Source organism: Megalobrama amblycephala, linkage group LG11 (genome assembly GCF_018812025.1).
Source record: "Megalobrama amblycephala isolate DHTTF-2021 linkage group LG11, ASM1881202v1, whole genome shotgun sequence".
In the NCBI taxonomy this organism is placed as follows: Eukaryota; Metazoa; Chordata; class Actinopteri; order Cypriniformes; family Xenocyprididae; genus Megalobrama; species Megalobrama amblycephala.
In genome coordinates, this window is record NC_063054.1 from 40824617 (window position 1) to 40839889 (window position 15273).

General features: G+C 35.5%; 3 protein-coding genes across 4 annotated transcripts in view; 1 reads left to right on the plus strand and 2 right to left on the minus strand.

The window, feature by feature from the left end:
* extl3 (exostosin-like glycosyltransferase 3) overlaps window positions 1-1482 on the minus strand; it is a 34419-nt gene extending 32937 nt beyond the window's left edge. The window contains exon 1 of the mRNA XM_048208050.1: window positions 1327-1482. The gene's annotated coding sequence lies outside the window, so the exon portion shown is untranslated. The remainder of the gene's footprint in view (window positions 1-1326) is intronic.
* A 108-nt stretch (window positions 1483-1590) lies between these two features.
* Window positions 1591-11371, plus strand: riox1 (ribosomal oxygenase 1). 2 transcript variants are annotated; one of them, XM_048208057.1, is made up of 16 exons: window positions 1591-1609; window positions 1805-1925; window positions 2858-2998; window positions 3077-3231; window positions 3792-3891; window positions 3974-4087; window positions 5506-5612; window positions 5695-5802; window positions 6474-6508; window positions 6606-6784; window positions 8808-8912; window positions 8984-9125; window positions 10226-10346; window positions 10565-10664; window positions 10746-10832; window positions 10946-11371. In XM_048208057.1, exons 2-16 carry the CDS (start codon window positions 1854-1856, stop codon window positions 11012-11014), a joined length of 1635 nt encoding a protein of 544 aa, XP_048064014.1. In that variant the 5' UTR covers window positions 1591-1609; window positions 1805-1853; the 3' UTR covers window positions 11015-11371. The 2 variants fall into 2 exon arrangements, with proteins under 2 accessions (XP_048064014.1, XP_048064013.1); XM_048208056.1 differs by lacking the exon at window positions 1591-1609 and having other exon boundaries at window positions 1786-1925.
* A 2189-nt stretch (window positions 11372-13560) lies between these two features.
* Window positions 13561-15190, minus strand: LOC125278716 (NADH dehydrogenase [ubiquinone] 1 beta subcomplex subunit 1-like). Its single transcript, XM_048208063.1, has 3 exons — window positions 15057-15190; window positions 13792-13936; window positions 13561-13715 (listed from the first exon to the last, which is right to left on the minus strand). Exons 2-3 carry the CDS (start codon window positions 13929-13931, stop codon window positions 13679-13681), a joined length of 177 nt encoding a protein of 58 aa, XP_048064020.1. The 5' UTR covers window positions 13932-13936; window positions 15057-15190; the 3' UTR covers window positions 13561-13678.
* Window positions 15191-15273: the final 83 nt, after the last annotated feature.

Genomic DNA, 15273 nt, shown 5'->3' on the forward strand with positions numbered 1-15273 from the left:
TCTTTATTAGATAAATAAAATGCCTAAATAAAGACTCCACACATCTAGAGCTGTTAGACTAATAAAACGGTTTGGTGATTTAGTGTTTCTTTTAGTCACGCCTGAACTGGCACTTCATTGCACAGATGGTCACCACTGCCAGAGCAGAGCAAATATCTTTATTTTCCTTCACAAATAAAACGTGCAATGAGTTAGGTCCTTCACAGATGGGTTAGGAGGAAAACAACTAATTTACACAAACACAGAACATGTCAGCACCCTAAATAATCAATGACTGACTACCTCAACACAACTCACACTCTGATCATCGACAAACACATCTGTTCCTGCGATTCATCACACGGCTGACTGGCTGGACACACTCGGAATACCAGATGCAGACCTACTGATCTGAACTAATCAATAATATTATCATACATGGTGATGATCTGATATAAAATCAAACATTCACCGTCACGTAATGAGAATATGAGACTCGGAATTGTCACATTATGTACTAATCAATAATATCAGATATGATCTGATGTTATGTGACTAAGAATATCTCATGCAGATATTCATAATCTGTTCATAACATGCAAAGATTGTAGGTCTGATCTCTAGAGTTAAACTCTGACTCTAGAGATGAGAACAAATCAGATTCAATATTCTGAGTCTGTCAAGTGAGATCAGATCACAGTGGTGTGTGTGTGTGATATTCTAACAATCATATTGAGATATTCTCAATATTAGATGAAAAAATCTGATCTCACATCAGATTATGACTGTCAGAGTGTGTCTTGGTTTAATCATAATAGATCAGATCACTGTCTGATATCATTAGTCAGATCCAATGTTATAAATTAATGACATGTTTAGAGTGTATCTGAAAATGATGATCAGATTAGATGTTAGATCTCTAGATTAGAGAGTGTCTGATATTCCTAATGAATTAATAAATCAGATCAGTGTGTGTTATTGATCAGATCAGATGTTATAAAACAACACTATTAGAGTGTGGCTGATATTGTTGTTCAGATTTTTATGTGATTAATAAATCAGCTAAGTGAGTGTCTGATATTATCGATCAGATCAATCTGATTTGTTCAACGCGTCATTTAAATGACCAACTTAACGTTACACTGATTCCCTGCAGCACTTTAGACACATAGAAATCTAAAAAAGACAAAGTCCCAACATTATTCATTATTATTAGAGCATTATCATAACTAATGTGAGTGTTATTTGCGAAAATAAAAACAGGAATATTTGTACCCATCTGTTTGTTTGATGTTAGCCGCTGCTAACCGACTCGCTAACGAACGACAAACCGTTATTTTACTTTACCTCAGAATAAATCCGTTAGAAAGTACGTCCGTCCTTATAAACTCCTGTTCTTCGGCGTGTCCATGGTGTCGGTAACGGACAGAAACGGCCCGGTAAACGTCTGCTGAAAACGCTCCGTCTCTTGAGGTGCAGCAAAACGCGTACGCACTCCAGCAGACGGCAGCAGCGGCGTTAATGCGCATGCGCGATAGCAGCCCGGGAGCTCTCGCGGTGTAACTGTTCACTGCGTGCGCGTGCTGCCATCTAGCGTTTAGCGCGTCGAGTCTGTTTACAATTACTTCTGGTGGGTTTTTGGTAATAATACATCAGCATAAAATAAATTTAGATTAATTAAATAACTGATAATCGTGTATATGTGTGTGTTTGATGTATTATACACGGGGGGATGTAGTAAGGGGGAATTATTTTAAACATGTCGTTGCAGCCCCAGACCGTAGGTGGCAGTGTGAGCGCTGTTTGTTTGTATTGTCTTCTGCAGAAGAAAAGCTCTCATGTGTCTCATGTCTGCTGCTGTTGAGATCTGAGCCATGGAAAGAAAACACATGTCTGCTTTATCTATTTATCAGTCATTATCAGGAGGAGCAAAGCCAGAAGTGCAGGTAAACAGTTGCATTTGAGAAATTTGTGTTTTTTGTAGGGCAGAATGATTTTTACGGGGGAACATAAACCTCATTTTAGTGAAAAGTTGTTAACCTAATCATATCATCAATATTGAATTCTGATATAATGAAAACACATTGAATATAGAATATATTACATAAACATTCTTCAAATCCTCACTCTTCACTCGCTAACAAAAATGTAGTTTGATTGCCATTTAAATTCCACTAAATATGAAAATCATTAAATGGTATACATTATAAATAAACATTTTTTAAAACCGTGGTCATCGTGGTCCGCTGGGGAGTGAAAATGTGTAAATGTTAAAATAAAACAAGGTTATACTACCTAAATAAATAAAATAATACAAGTAGATTTTAATAAGTAAACTAATTTAAAAAACTAAATAAATACTACATGCAACAGTACAGTACTATATTAAGTAGACAAAATAATAATGTAGAAGCATATAAACTAAATATTTTCTAAATGTTAAAATAAAAAATAATTAAATTTGTTAATGTTAAAATAAAAAATGAGGTTATACTACATACACAAGTAAATAAATAGCTTGAATAAAATAATAAAAAATAAGTAAATTGATTAAAATATTTTTAAATAAATAAATAATACATTTAACAGTTCAGCACTATATTGAATACAGAAAATAATGTAGATGCGTTTTCTAAATAATATTTTATGCATATTTATAATATTAATTTTTCACCCTGTAAATGTGGTCTTTATACATTAAAATATATTGCTGCCTTTTACATTTTAAAATAGGGGTCCCATGCACCAAGATGATAACATTTGCGGGTACAAATAAAAGACTGAAAACCCTTGAATTAAAAAAAAACACCATGGTATTACTTATCACCACCATTTTTGTAAGAGCTTTAAATTTAATTACATGACTTGTGCTTTGCAGACTAAGGCTCCGCCAGCAAAGAAAATCAAAAAGAAGGAGAATGGCATCCAATTTAACAAGAAATCAAATAAAAAGAAAAGAATGAAACCTCTGAAATCCCACATGAGGCCCAGCAGCAGTGAGAAGGAGAAGTCTAAAGGCGTAAGTGTCTAACTCTACAACAACAGATACAGGATTATCAGTGGAGATTTGAAGCTCATGCTGTTCTGTTTTTTTCAGGAGAACGACTGTGAGACAGATGACGGAGAAGGATTTGTCAGTCCAGCTCTTGGGACACTCCTGACGGATCTGGCGAAGGTCAACAACAGCAGAGACAGAGCCAACAGACTGTTCCAGTGGCTTCTTCACCCAGTCCAAGAGAAAAGCTTCCTCAGGTTTGAGACCACACACATTTATAGCTAAATTGAATTAGTTTCATAATTGATGAAATTTGCAAAATTGGCACTGTTGTTAAACCGAATTGAATCAACAGCTGAAAAATGACAGTATCGTCTTCTGTAAAGCAGCTGAAATTGAAACTGTGAATGAATGATTGAATGATTCAATGATTCACAAAAACATTTTTTTAACAGCCACTTGTCACCACCTACTGGTGTAACAATGTAATTGATACATTTTTTATAGACATCAGTGTTTATATCCTAACTATAAACTGTTATCAACATAGATTTGAAAGTCCTGCTGTTATTGTACTTGTCAAAACTTAGATGAATCAAGTTTGCAATCTACAATTAATCGTGCAGCTCTGCATTGTAGTCAACTACTTTTTCATGAAAATTATGTTGAATGTTTCTTTTGGTATTGGTTTTGAAATATGATCATTATCTTGGACAGTTTACATTAGATTTACTTAGTAAGTCACCCGAAAAGGTTACTAGAAGTTAGTAAAGATGTCTAGAAGTAATTAAAGATGTGTTTTTTGTCCACATTATAGAGATAATTGGGAGAAGAAACCAATGCTGATCCAACGGCAGAAACCAGATTATTACAAAGGACTCTTTTCTACCGCTGAGTTTGACCAGATCTTAAGAAACGTAAGCAATTTTTGTTCTTAGATTGAGAGGGAATCTGTATATCTAAAGTTGCTGTCAGATATAATGTTCAGTGCTTTTTCAGGAGAATGTGCAGTATGGAGTGAACCTGGATGTGACGAGCTACACAAATGGAAAAAGAGAGACACACAATCCTCCAGGAAGAGCGTTACCGTACACAGTGTGGGATTTTTATGAGGTACAGATCATGAACATTTCCCAAATACATGAAACTGATGTGTTATATGATTACTGGTATTCATTTTTGGCTTAGAAAAAAAGAACAGTTAAAAATCTAGATAAAAAAGTTTGTTGAGACAAACTTTAAGTTGGCTTGAAAAAGCTGGTCCAGAAAGTTTGAAATAGTTTTAAAAGTTTGAAGTTTGAAGGTTTTCAGTTTGATAGTTTTAGTTTAGTAGTTTTGATACATAGATAGATAGATAGATAGATAGAGTCATGGTACTCAAAGTGGTTGCTAGGGTTTTGCTATGTGGTTGCTAAGGTGCTGCTATTCGGTTGCTAGGGTAATCTGTGTGGTTGTTAGGGTGTTACTATGTGGTTGCTTGTACTCGGGGTGATTGCTAAGGTGTTGCTATGCGGTTGCTAGTACTCGGGGTGATTGCTAAGGTGTTGCTATGCAGTTGCTAGGGTACTCGGGGTAATTGCTAAGGTGTTGCTATGCAGTTGCTAGGGTAATCTGTGTGTTTGTTACGGTGTTACTATATGGTTGCTAGTACTCGGGGTGATTGCTAAGGTGTTGCTATGCGGTTGCTAGTACTCGGGGTGATTGCTAAGGTGTTGCTATGCAGTTGCCAGGGTACTCAGGGTAGTTGCTAAGGTGTTGCTATTCGGTTGCTAGGGTAATCTGTGTGGTTGTTAGGGTGTTACTATTTGGTTGCTAGTATTCGGGGTGATTTCTAAGGTGTTGCTATGCAGTTGCTAGGGTACTTGGGGTAGTTGCTAAGGTGTTGCTATTCGGTTGCTAGGGTAATCTGTGTGGTTGTTAGGGTGTTACTATGTGGTTGCTAGTACTCGGGGTGATTGCTAAGGTGTTGCTATGTGGTTGCTAGTACTCGGGGTGATTGCTAAGGTGTTGCTATGCGGTTGCTAGGGTACTCGGGGTGGTTGCTAAGGTGTTGCTATTCGGTTGCTAGGGTACACTGAGTGGTTGCTAAGGTGTTTCTATGCGGTTGTTAAGGTATTCTGGGAGGTTGCTAGGCTGTTGCTATGCGTTTGCTAAGGTACTCAGGGTGGTTGCTAGGATGTTTTTCAAGCCAACTTAAAAAAATTTATATTTATTAACAAACGGTTTCTGCAAAAATAAACACAGCTGTTTTCAACATTGATAATAATCAAATGTTTCTTGAGCATCAAATCATCATATTAGAATGATTTCTGAAGGATCATGTGACACTGAAGACTGGAGTAATGATGCTGAAAATTCAGCTTTGACAGGGTTCATACAAGCGATATCTTTGTCATAGTATCCTTTCAATGGTTAAGGGGAGCGTCAGATTCAGCTTCACCCCCTATATACACGTCTGTGAAGCCTCAGTTTTTATTCTACTGTAAAAGTGTGAAGTTTATTGACAGATGTTGTTTGTTGTCTGTCGTCAGAGTGGCTGCTCTCTCAGAATGCTCAATCCTCAAGCGTTTTCTTCCACTGTGTGGCAAGTGCTCTCCATTCTTCAGGAGAAGTTTGGCAGTATGGCGGGTGCAAATGTGTATGTGATGATGCATAAACATTATTCATAAATATTCGATTCATCACTGTCAATTGTCATTTACCTGTGATATGTTTTTCAGATATCTAACACCACCGGGGACACAGGGATTTGCTCCTCATTATGACGATATAGAGGCTTTCGTTGTGCAGCTCGAGGGCAAAAAGCACTGGAGAGTGTACAACCCTAGGTGAGTGATTTTAAAGAGGCTTTTTCAGTCTTGATTTGTTTTTGGGCTCTACTAGATTAAGTTTTCATGCTTGAATGTTCAAAAAACACATTATTTTCCTCATATTCTCCATTGTTTCAGCTCCTCTCTTCCCAGTCTGTCAGTAACGCTCTGTTTAGTTCCTGTCTCTATGAAGCCCCTTCTTCTGAAAAGCACACTGTGCTCTGATTGGTCAGCTGGATCAGTGTGTTGTGATTGGTCAGGTGCTTTGAATGTGTTTGGGAAATGTCTCGCCCCTTACCATAACCACGAATTTCAACACACTATCTAACTCAACCAGGCCCCGCCCCTTTATTTAATGTATGCCTTGGGTGGGAATTATTTAAATGAGGAATATTGTGACGTGTTCGTTCCCGGAAGAAAACTCAAGACTACAATGGAGGCGTTTCAGGGAGTTCAGAAACAGTGACACTGATATAGAGAAGAACTCCAGCTGGAGGGACTTTTTCATGCTCAAACAGCAACATTACACACTAAAGAAATATGAACATGTAAAAAAGCATAATAGGACCCCTTTAAACATTACCTGTAACATATCAGACTCAGACGCCTCAGAAAAATAAACTAAAATCTTTAACTGTACCAAGTGAAGAGATGCAGTATTAACTTCTAGTTTCTCTGTCGTCCCTCAGATGTGAAGATGAAATGTTGCCGCTGGTGTCCAGTCGTAAGTACAGTCTTTACACACTAACTAATCTCAAAGCACAAGTATTTTATTAATTCTAAAGGGGATAAACTCTCTGTCTGTTGTATTTCTCCTCAAGCTAATTTCAGTCAGAAAGAGATCGGGCAGCCCATCATGGACGTGGTGCTGGAAGCTGGTGATCTGCTGTATTTTCCCCGTGGCTTCATTCATCAGGGTGACTGTCTGCCTGACGTTCATTCGCTGCACATCACCGTCTCCTCCTACCAGAGGAACAGCTGGGGAGATCTGCTCCTGAAAGTACAAGCCTTTATCGATAAACAAATTTCACAAAAACATCTTCACACTAAAAATCAAAAGGAAAAAACAACATTTTACTTAAAGAAAGTGATTTTAGGGCTATTAAAGGGATAGTTCACCCAAAAATGAAAATGTTCTCATCATTTCCTCACTCTTGTGTGATGGTTAATAAAAGAGTTTAAAGTATTAGTATTTTTCTTCCACACACCTATTGTTTGGCTTCAGAAGACATTGGTTCATGCACTGGGCTCATATTGATTTACAGTCACGATCGCTGTGGGTGGGTTTTCAAACATCAACCAAGCTGCAGCCATTGATTTTCATTACATGGACTCACAGAGATTGATTTTAACAGTAGTTGGATTTTTTTTTAATCTTATGTAATTATTTTTACTCGGAGGAAAATTTCTTTTGATTTTTGGTGTGAAATGTGCTCTTCTGGTAACACTTTACAATAAGGTTCATTAGTTAAACATTAGTTAATGTATTAACTAACATGAAGTAACCATGAGCAATACATTTGTTGCTGTATTTATTTAATCTTCGTTAATGTTAGTTAATGAAAATACAGTTGTTCATAGTTTGTTCATGTTAGTTCACAGTGCATTAACTAATGTTAACAGGATTTTAAAGGTGCCCTAGAACCAGTTTTTACAAGATGTAATATAAGTCTAAGGTGTCCCCTGAATGTGTCTGTGAAGTTTCAGCTCAAAATACCCCATAGATTTTTTTAAATAAATTTTTTTAACTGTCTATTTTGGGGCATCATTAACTATGCACTGATTCAGGCTGCGGCCCCTTTAAATCACGCGCTCCCCGCCCCCGAGCTCTCGACTATAATACAGTGCATAAACAAAGTTCACACAGCTAATATAACCCTCAAATGGATCTTTACAAGATGTTCGTCATGCCTACTGCATGCATGCGTCGGATCATGTGAGTATAGTATTTATTTGGATGTTTACATTTGATTCTGAATGAGTTTGATAGTACTCCGTGGCTAAAGCTAACATTACACACTGTTGGAGAGATTTATAAAGAATGAAGTTGTGTTTATGCATTATACAGACTGCAAGTGTTTAAAAATGAAAATAGTGACGGCTCTTGTCTTCGTGAATACAGTAAGAAACTATGGTAACTTTAACCACATTTAACAGTACATTAGCAACATGCTAATGAAACATTTAGAAAGACAATTCACAAATATCACTAAAAATATCATGTTATCATGGATCATGTCAGTTATTATTGCTCCATCTGCCATTTTTCGCTATTGTCCTTGCTTGCTTACCTAGTCTGATGATTCAGCTGTGCACAGATCAAGACGTTAATACTGGCTGCCCTTGTCTAATGGCTTGAACATGGGCTGGCATATGCAAATATTGGGGGCGTACATATTAATGATCCCGACTGTTACGTAACAGTCGGTGTTATGTTGAGATTCGCCTGTTCTTCGGAGGTCTTTTAAACAAATGAGATTTATATAAGAAGGAGGAAACAATGGAGTTTGAGACTCACTGTATGTCATTTCCATGTACTGAACTCTTGTTATTCAACTATGCCGAGGTAAATTCAATTTTTGAATCTAGGGCACCTTTAATAATGTATTAGTAAATGTTGAATTTAACAAAGATTAATAAATGCTGTAGAAGTGCAGTTCATTATTAGTTCATCATAACTAATGTAGTTAACTAATGAACCTTATTGTAAAGTGTTACTGATATTTTCATGTAAGACTCACCCAGATTCACTCAACAATTTACATTTTGTAAGTTATCAAATGCAATTCACAATACAGTACAAAAGTATACAATTTAAAAAATTAAAATGAATGAAATACATAAAGGATGATTTTAATAATTTTGTATTTTATCTATTTATTTATTACATAAATGAGAGCTTTGGGGGAAAATATGCTTCCTTATTTCTTTTGATTTTTGGAGTGAAATGATATGATCCGGATATTTCTATGTAAGATTCACTCAATGATATTGTGACTTCAGTGAATATATTTGATTTGCAGTTGATGCCAGCAGCTCTGGAGATTGCGATGGAGGAAGACGTTGAGTTCAGGAAGGGGCTGCCGCTCGATTACCTTCAGTTCATGGGAGTTCAGAACTCAGAGAAGGTACTTGTGTTTATACTTCATTAATATCTGTTCATTCCTGATCTATATTGACACTGAAATGACTCGAACAGGAAGACCCACGAAGAGACAAGTTCAATGCACACGTTCAGGGCCTGATGAAGAAACTGATACATTTTGCTCCAGTTGATGCTGCTGTAGATCAGAAAGCCAAAGACTTCCTGCACGACTGCCTTCCACCTCTGCTGAACGCTGGTGAGTCTCAAATCATAGTTTTCACGTGACGTCACACCCTTATAGGAACACCCACGTGGAGGGCAAAACAAGGCTTTCCTCGGCTGCCAGTCGTTTTGTACTAAGTACTAATGTAGTAAGTGATATTAAAAAACTAAATTCAATATACACCTTATTGATGATGCATACTAGAATGTAGAATGTAAATGCAATGTGCAGTTGCTCATTGAGCGTTTAGCGAGTTGTGTTCATATTCTGGCCTCATCTGCTCGCCTGTATAGTATGCATCATCAATAAGGTGTATATATACTGAATTTGATCTTTTAATATCACTGTTTTAGTACATTAAGACATGTTTTTCACGTTAAGCGTTTTAGACTGCCTCGCTGTTTTTAGTGATTGAAATACTGCTGCAGGTGGTGTATATGGATCACAAGTGCCCAAAACTTGCATTTTGTTCACACATTTTGTGTTTTTCGTATTTTGAGAGGTGATCTTTTCCACATCTTTTCAGGCACACTGTCTGCTCTATTACATGCAAGTGATCAGATCAAATAAGATTTGTGTGACCAGACATATCTGCATGGGTCGCTTTGGTTACAGTGTAGGCATGTCCATGTATGTGACAAGCGTTTCAAAACGGATGTAGGAAAAATCGAGGTGCATCATCTCACTCTCCAAATAAACGGCATGTTGAATTGCGGTGCAGAGCTGAACACCGTATGAATACTTCCGGCCTTTCCGTCACTGGTTTGCGTCGCTTTAAGAGTGACTCAAAAGGCAGTTTGAAATCCTATATGAGCAGCCAGAGCGTCCTGCCAATCCGCATCTTCAAACCTCCATATGTAGTTTGAATCAGATTTGAAAAAATCCAATTTCATTTTTTTTGCTGTCCAGATTTTCAAAAACCCATATGTATAAAATCTGCAAAAAAATCTGAAGTCTGAACATGGCCATAGACGTCTGTCTCAATCAGTTCTGTGTTTTAGAAAATATGTTTGCAATTGTAAAGAAATTACACACTTAATTTCAAAACAAGTATTTGTGTTGTATCAGATATTGCAATAATATAAGCTCTGTCCATGTCCATTCATTAAAATGCATTTGTGTGTGTTTCGCAGAGGAGAAGGCCGGCAGTGTGTACGGGGCTCCTGCTCGATGGGGAGATGGTGAGGCCCTCGATGTGGCTGTTGAACTGAAGAAGCAAACCCAGATCAGACTGATGCGGGCTGGAGCTGCAAGGTACCTCATCCAGAACATCATTTTTTCTGTAACACTTCTCAGTCTACAGTGACCAAACTCATAAAGTGAGTAAAGTGATGAGAGAACTTTGGGTGCTGACCAGATGGATGCTTATATGATAATGTATAATTAAAGATGCACATTAATTTGTTTTGTTGTGATGAATGCTATTTAAAATTAAACCATGTGTTAGAATTAAAAATAACTTGTCTTCATAGGTTGTGCAGTGATGGAGAGACTGTGTGTCTTTATTACACTACTGAGAACTCTAGAGTCTATCATAAAGAAGAACCCAAGAGCATTGAGATGAAGGCAGAGGTAAACCTGCACTCTTGTCTCAAATGACTGACTGCAGCTTTTACCTTCTATTAAGCATTTGACTGATTGTGTTTTTAACAGCACATAGATGCCATGGAGTTTCTGATTCATTCATATCCTAAGTATGTTTCTGTGGCCAGTTTACCATGTGAGACAGCGGAGGCTAAGGTACCGCATGGATTTGTTATAAAATGCAGGACTTTAGTGCTTAATGACATGTTGAAATTGCTTTTATGCACATGTTACAGTATGTTGTGTTTGAAATGAATCTCATTTTGCAGATGTCTCTGGCCGAGCTGCTGTTTGAGAAGGGACTGATCCGCACAGCTGAACCTTTGACAGCTGAATAAAAACATTTTATTGGCTAAAGAAAATGAGGGTTCTACATCATACGGTTGTCATCTGTCCAAACTACATATTTTTGTAAACTAAAATGATCCAATGTGTATAAAACATCTTTAGAAAACCGAAGAATATTTTTGAGGTTTTTCTTTGTTGAACAGCTCTGTGGTAAATATGTGCGAACAGTATGTGTGTGTACTTGTATATCATAGATGCGAACTCCTCACCTTTCAGTGACAACTCACCTTTTTGAGATCAGAATAGGCCACCTATGAGATTTGCATAGATCCAATGAGAAAGTGTTTTTTTATGGGAGGGTGGGGACTTGTGAACTTACAAGGGTAAATAAAGAACTGGTTGTTTCATATAGTACTGTAGAGTGCTTCCTTTACTCTTTACTTTAAAAACTGTCTATAAAGGGTAATATTTTATGTATGTGAGGTTTCGTGAAAAATTAGTTTTGGACATATAAGGTAATAAAAAATGACTTAAAAAATATTTTAAAGTAGGCTAAAATGAGCATGTAAAGCAAATATCCTTAAAAAAAAATTCTGTGTTCACCTTACCCGTTTATTTTATATATATATATATATATATATATATATATATATATATATATATATATATATATATATATTATAATTTTTTATAAATATATATATACACTACTGCTCAAAAGTTTGGGATCGGTAAGATTTTTAATGTTTTTAAAAGAAGTTTCGTCTGCTCACCAAGGGTGCATTTACTTAATTAAAAATACAGTAAAAACAGTAATATTGTGAAATATTATTACAATTTAAAATAACTGTTTTCTATTTGAAAATATTTTAAAATGTAATTTATTCTTGTGTTGGCAAAGCTGAATTTTCAGCATCATTACTCCAGTCTTCAGTGTCACATGATCCTTCAGAAATCATTCTAATATGTCAATTTGCTGCTCAAGAAACATTTATTGTTTACAATTGTACAAAATATTTGTGTACAATTTTTTTTTTTCAGGATTCTTTGATGAATAGAAAGTTCAAAAGAACAGTGTTTATTTGAAATCTAATCTTTTGTAACATTATAAATGTCTTTATTGTCACTTTTGATTGATTTAATGCATCCTTGCTGAATAAAAGTATTAATTTCTTTAATTTCTTTTCAAAAAAATAAAAATAAAAATTCTTACTGACCCCAAACTTTTGAACGGTAGTGTATAATGCTACAGAAGCTTTGTATTTCAGATAAATGCTGTTCTTTTGAACTTTCTGTTCATCAAGGAATCCTGAAAAAAAGTACACAACTGTTTTCAACATTGATAATAATAATAAATATTTCTTGAGGAACTAATCATCATATTAGAATGATTTCTGAAGGATCATGTGACACTGAAGACTGGAGTAATGATGCTGAAAATTCAGCTTTGATCACAGGAATAAATTACTTTTTAAAATATTTTCAAATAGAAAACAGTTATTTTAAATTGTAATAATTTTTCACAATATTACTGTTTTTACTGTATTTTTAATTAAATAAATTAAGCCTTGGTGAGCAGACAAAACTTCTTTTAAAAACATTAAAAATCGTACCGATCCCAAACTTTTGAGCGGTAGTGTATATAATTTTTTGTATATATATATTTATACATTAGTAGTGGCCAAAAGTGTTGTCCAAAGGGGATATTTGTTTTCTATAACTAAAATATGAGGAAAATATGAAGGAAGTACAAATCACTAAACTTTAAAAATTTTATCTGACAAAATTATTTGGCAAAAAAGGCAAATTGCAGCTAGTTTTGTTTTTACTATGCAAAACAAAATGCATAGAAAAACAAGAAAAAGCATACATTGATTACAACATAATCATTTATTAATATTTCATTTTCGTTCTTTCTTGTTTTTGCATGTTTTCATAATTTCTTTGTATGACAGCCTGGCCAAAAATATTGTTTGGCAATATTTGGCATGTTTCATTATAACAAATAAAACAATTGACTCCAAGCACAGCTACACAATATGCTTATAAAATCTTGTCAATTTGACGGTCAATTTTTTCTAGACCAGACATCACTTTTGGCCACTATATATATTTACATAATTGCTGAAGTTATGCAAACAATTAAAATATTTAATCAGTGTTTGTTATCCATTGCCAAGGCCATCCATAAACTTTGTGAAAACAAACATTTCTGTAAAGTTGCTAAAACAGCATTAAACCAGTTCTTCTGACAAACTATGCTATTGCATTCAAATACAGCATGAAAAAGATGTCGCTGCAGATGATATTTTGGTCATATTATCCTAATAGGCCCTTTAATGTGTGATGGGAAAACAAAAATTATATATTTTTAGTCAACACAGATGATGCAACAAAATCACACCAAATGAATGAGGCAGTTATAATCAGATTTTATCTGATGTTTAATTAAATGATGATTGCGATGTGGATCAAGAGTTTGAACTAATAAAATGTAATTAAATGTGGTCGGAGCCACCCAGTGCAATGTGACAGAGAAACCAACCAAACTAACAAAATGTCCCATCACTCGTCCCGTAATAAAAACTACAAGGCATTACAGAACTAAATGCAACATTTATTGCACCAACATGCTTGAAATCAGAGACACGGTGGATGAACAGACAATATACATATTCTGGGCAGAGGGTCCAATAAATATCACTGCAGGAGCCTCACTTCCAGGTGTACTGCTCGCCCGGCTTCAGTTCCCTGAAATCACAGTTACACATTCAGACATGATTCATTTGCAAAGACACACTATAGATTTTATTAGATGTCATACGACCTGCTGTATAAAGCACTCTTGTTCCTGAATGCTGTGAGTTTCTGATCATTCCGTCGGTCCAGATAAACCCCGATGACGAAACCCAGAGGGACCAGAATATTGACCCAGTGCTCACGAATCGCTGCTGCGAAGTTCACCATGATGCCTGTGATTAAAGAAAAGAGACAAAAAAGGATTAGTTCACTTTCAAATGAAAATTTCCTGATAATTTCTTTCTTCAGGCGAAAAGAAATTAAGGTTTTTGATGAAAACATTCCAGGATTATTCTCCATATAGTGGACTTCATTGGAGCCCAAACGGTTGAAGGTCAGGTTGAAATTACAGTTTCAGTGCTGCTAAATTGTCATATACAATATGCTAGTGCAAGTATATAACAATTAGTTCAAACTTTGACCTGTGGAGGGCAGTAATACACTTAGCAGTGTCTACACTGCCGGAATTCAAATAGAGAAGAAGAGAGCTAGTTCAAGATGAGCATTTATGGTTAAAACGTATAAATTTTTAAATTTTTATTTAGAAAATGAGCGATGGTTTCTCTAGATAAGACCCTTATTTCTCGTCTGGTATCGTTGTAAACTGTAATTTTGACCTTCAACTGTTTGGGCTCCATTGAAATCCACTATATGGAGAAAAATCCTGTAATGTTTTCATCAAAAGCCCTAATTTCTTTTCGACTGAAGAAAGAAAGACATGAACATCTTGGATGACATGGGGGTGAGTAAATTATCAGGAAATTTTAATTTGAAAGTGAACATCCTTTAAGTTTAATGATTTCACTTCACCTCTAATTTACACTAGTTTGGACACACTAAATGTATGTTTTTCCATCATCTTATAAACCTTTTGATATAAAGGCTTCTGCTTTGGTTACATTAAACATAAATAAATATGGTATTATAGTCAATAATAATGTGGACTACATTACATGTCTCTATATCAGTCATGTGAAATGAAAGACTGAAAAACAGTAATTCTGCAACATTCATTGATCTGCCTGTCTGCAAAACTCAGTCTCACCGAATTAATATCTACAGATACAGATTAAATGAATCGAAATAGAAATGTCAAAATGAAAATCATCACATTATCAATGTTTGTTGATGTGAAGGTGACTGTTCTGGGCCCGCGTCCTCACAGAAACACGAGATTTTAATGTCAATACGTCTGCAGAAAACTCTTACAAACGTTTACTTATCTTTAATATTCAAAACCAAATATAAAAACACGTCCATTAATTAAATATATGTGAATTTAGAGTAATTTACCTTCTTCTAGTTTCCTCTGTGTATTATTAGCACAGCAACATTAGCAAGAAGGGTTAGAGGGCTTTGGACTGTACCAACTAAAATCATGACAGTTCGATGCGATAATTTTCCTTTCCTCTGATGTTTCTGTGCATATTTATCGAATATATATTGTGCACATTTACATATGTCAAAAGTGAAGGTGATATAAAATCATAAAAAATAAATGTTTGGATGT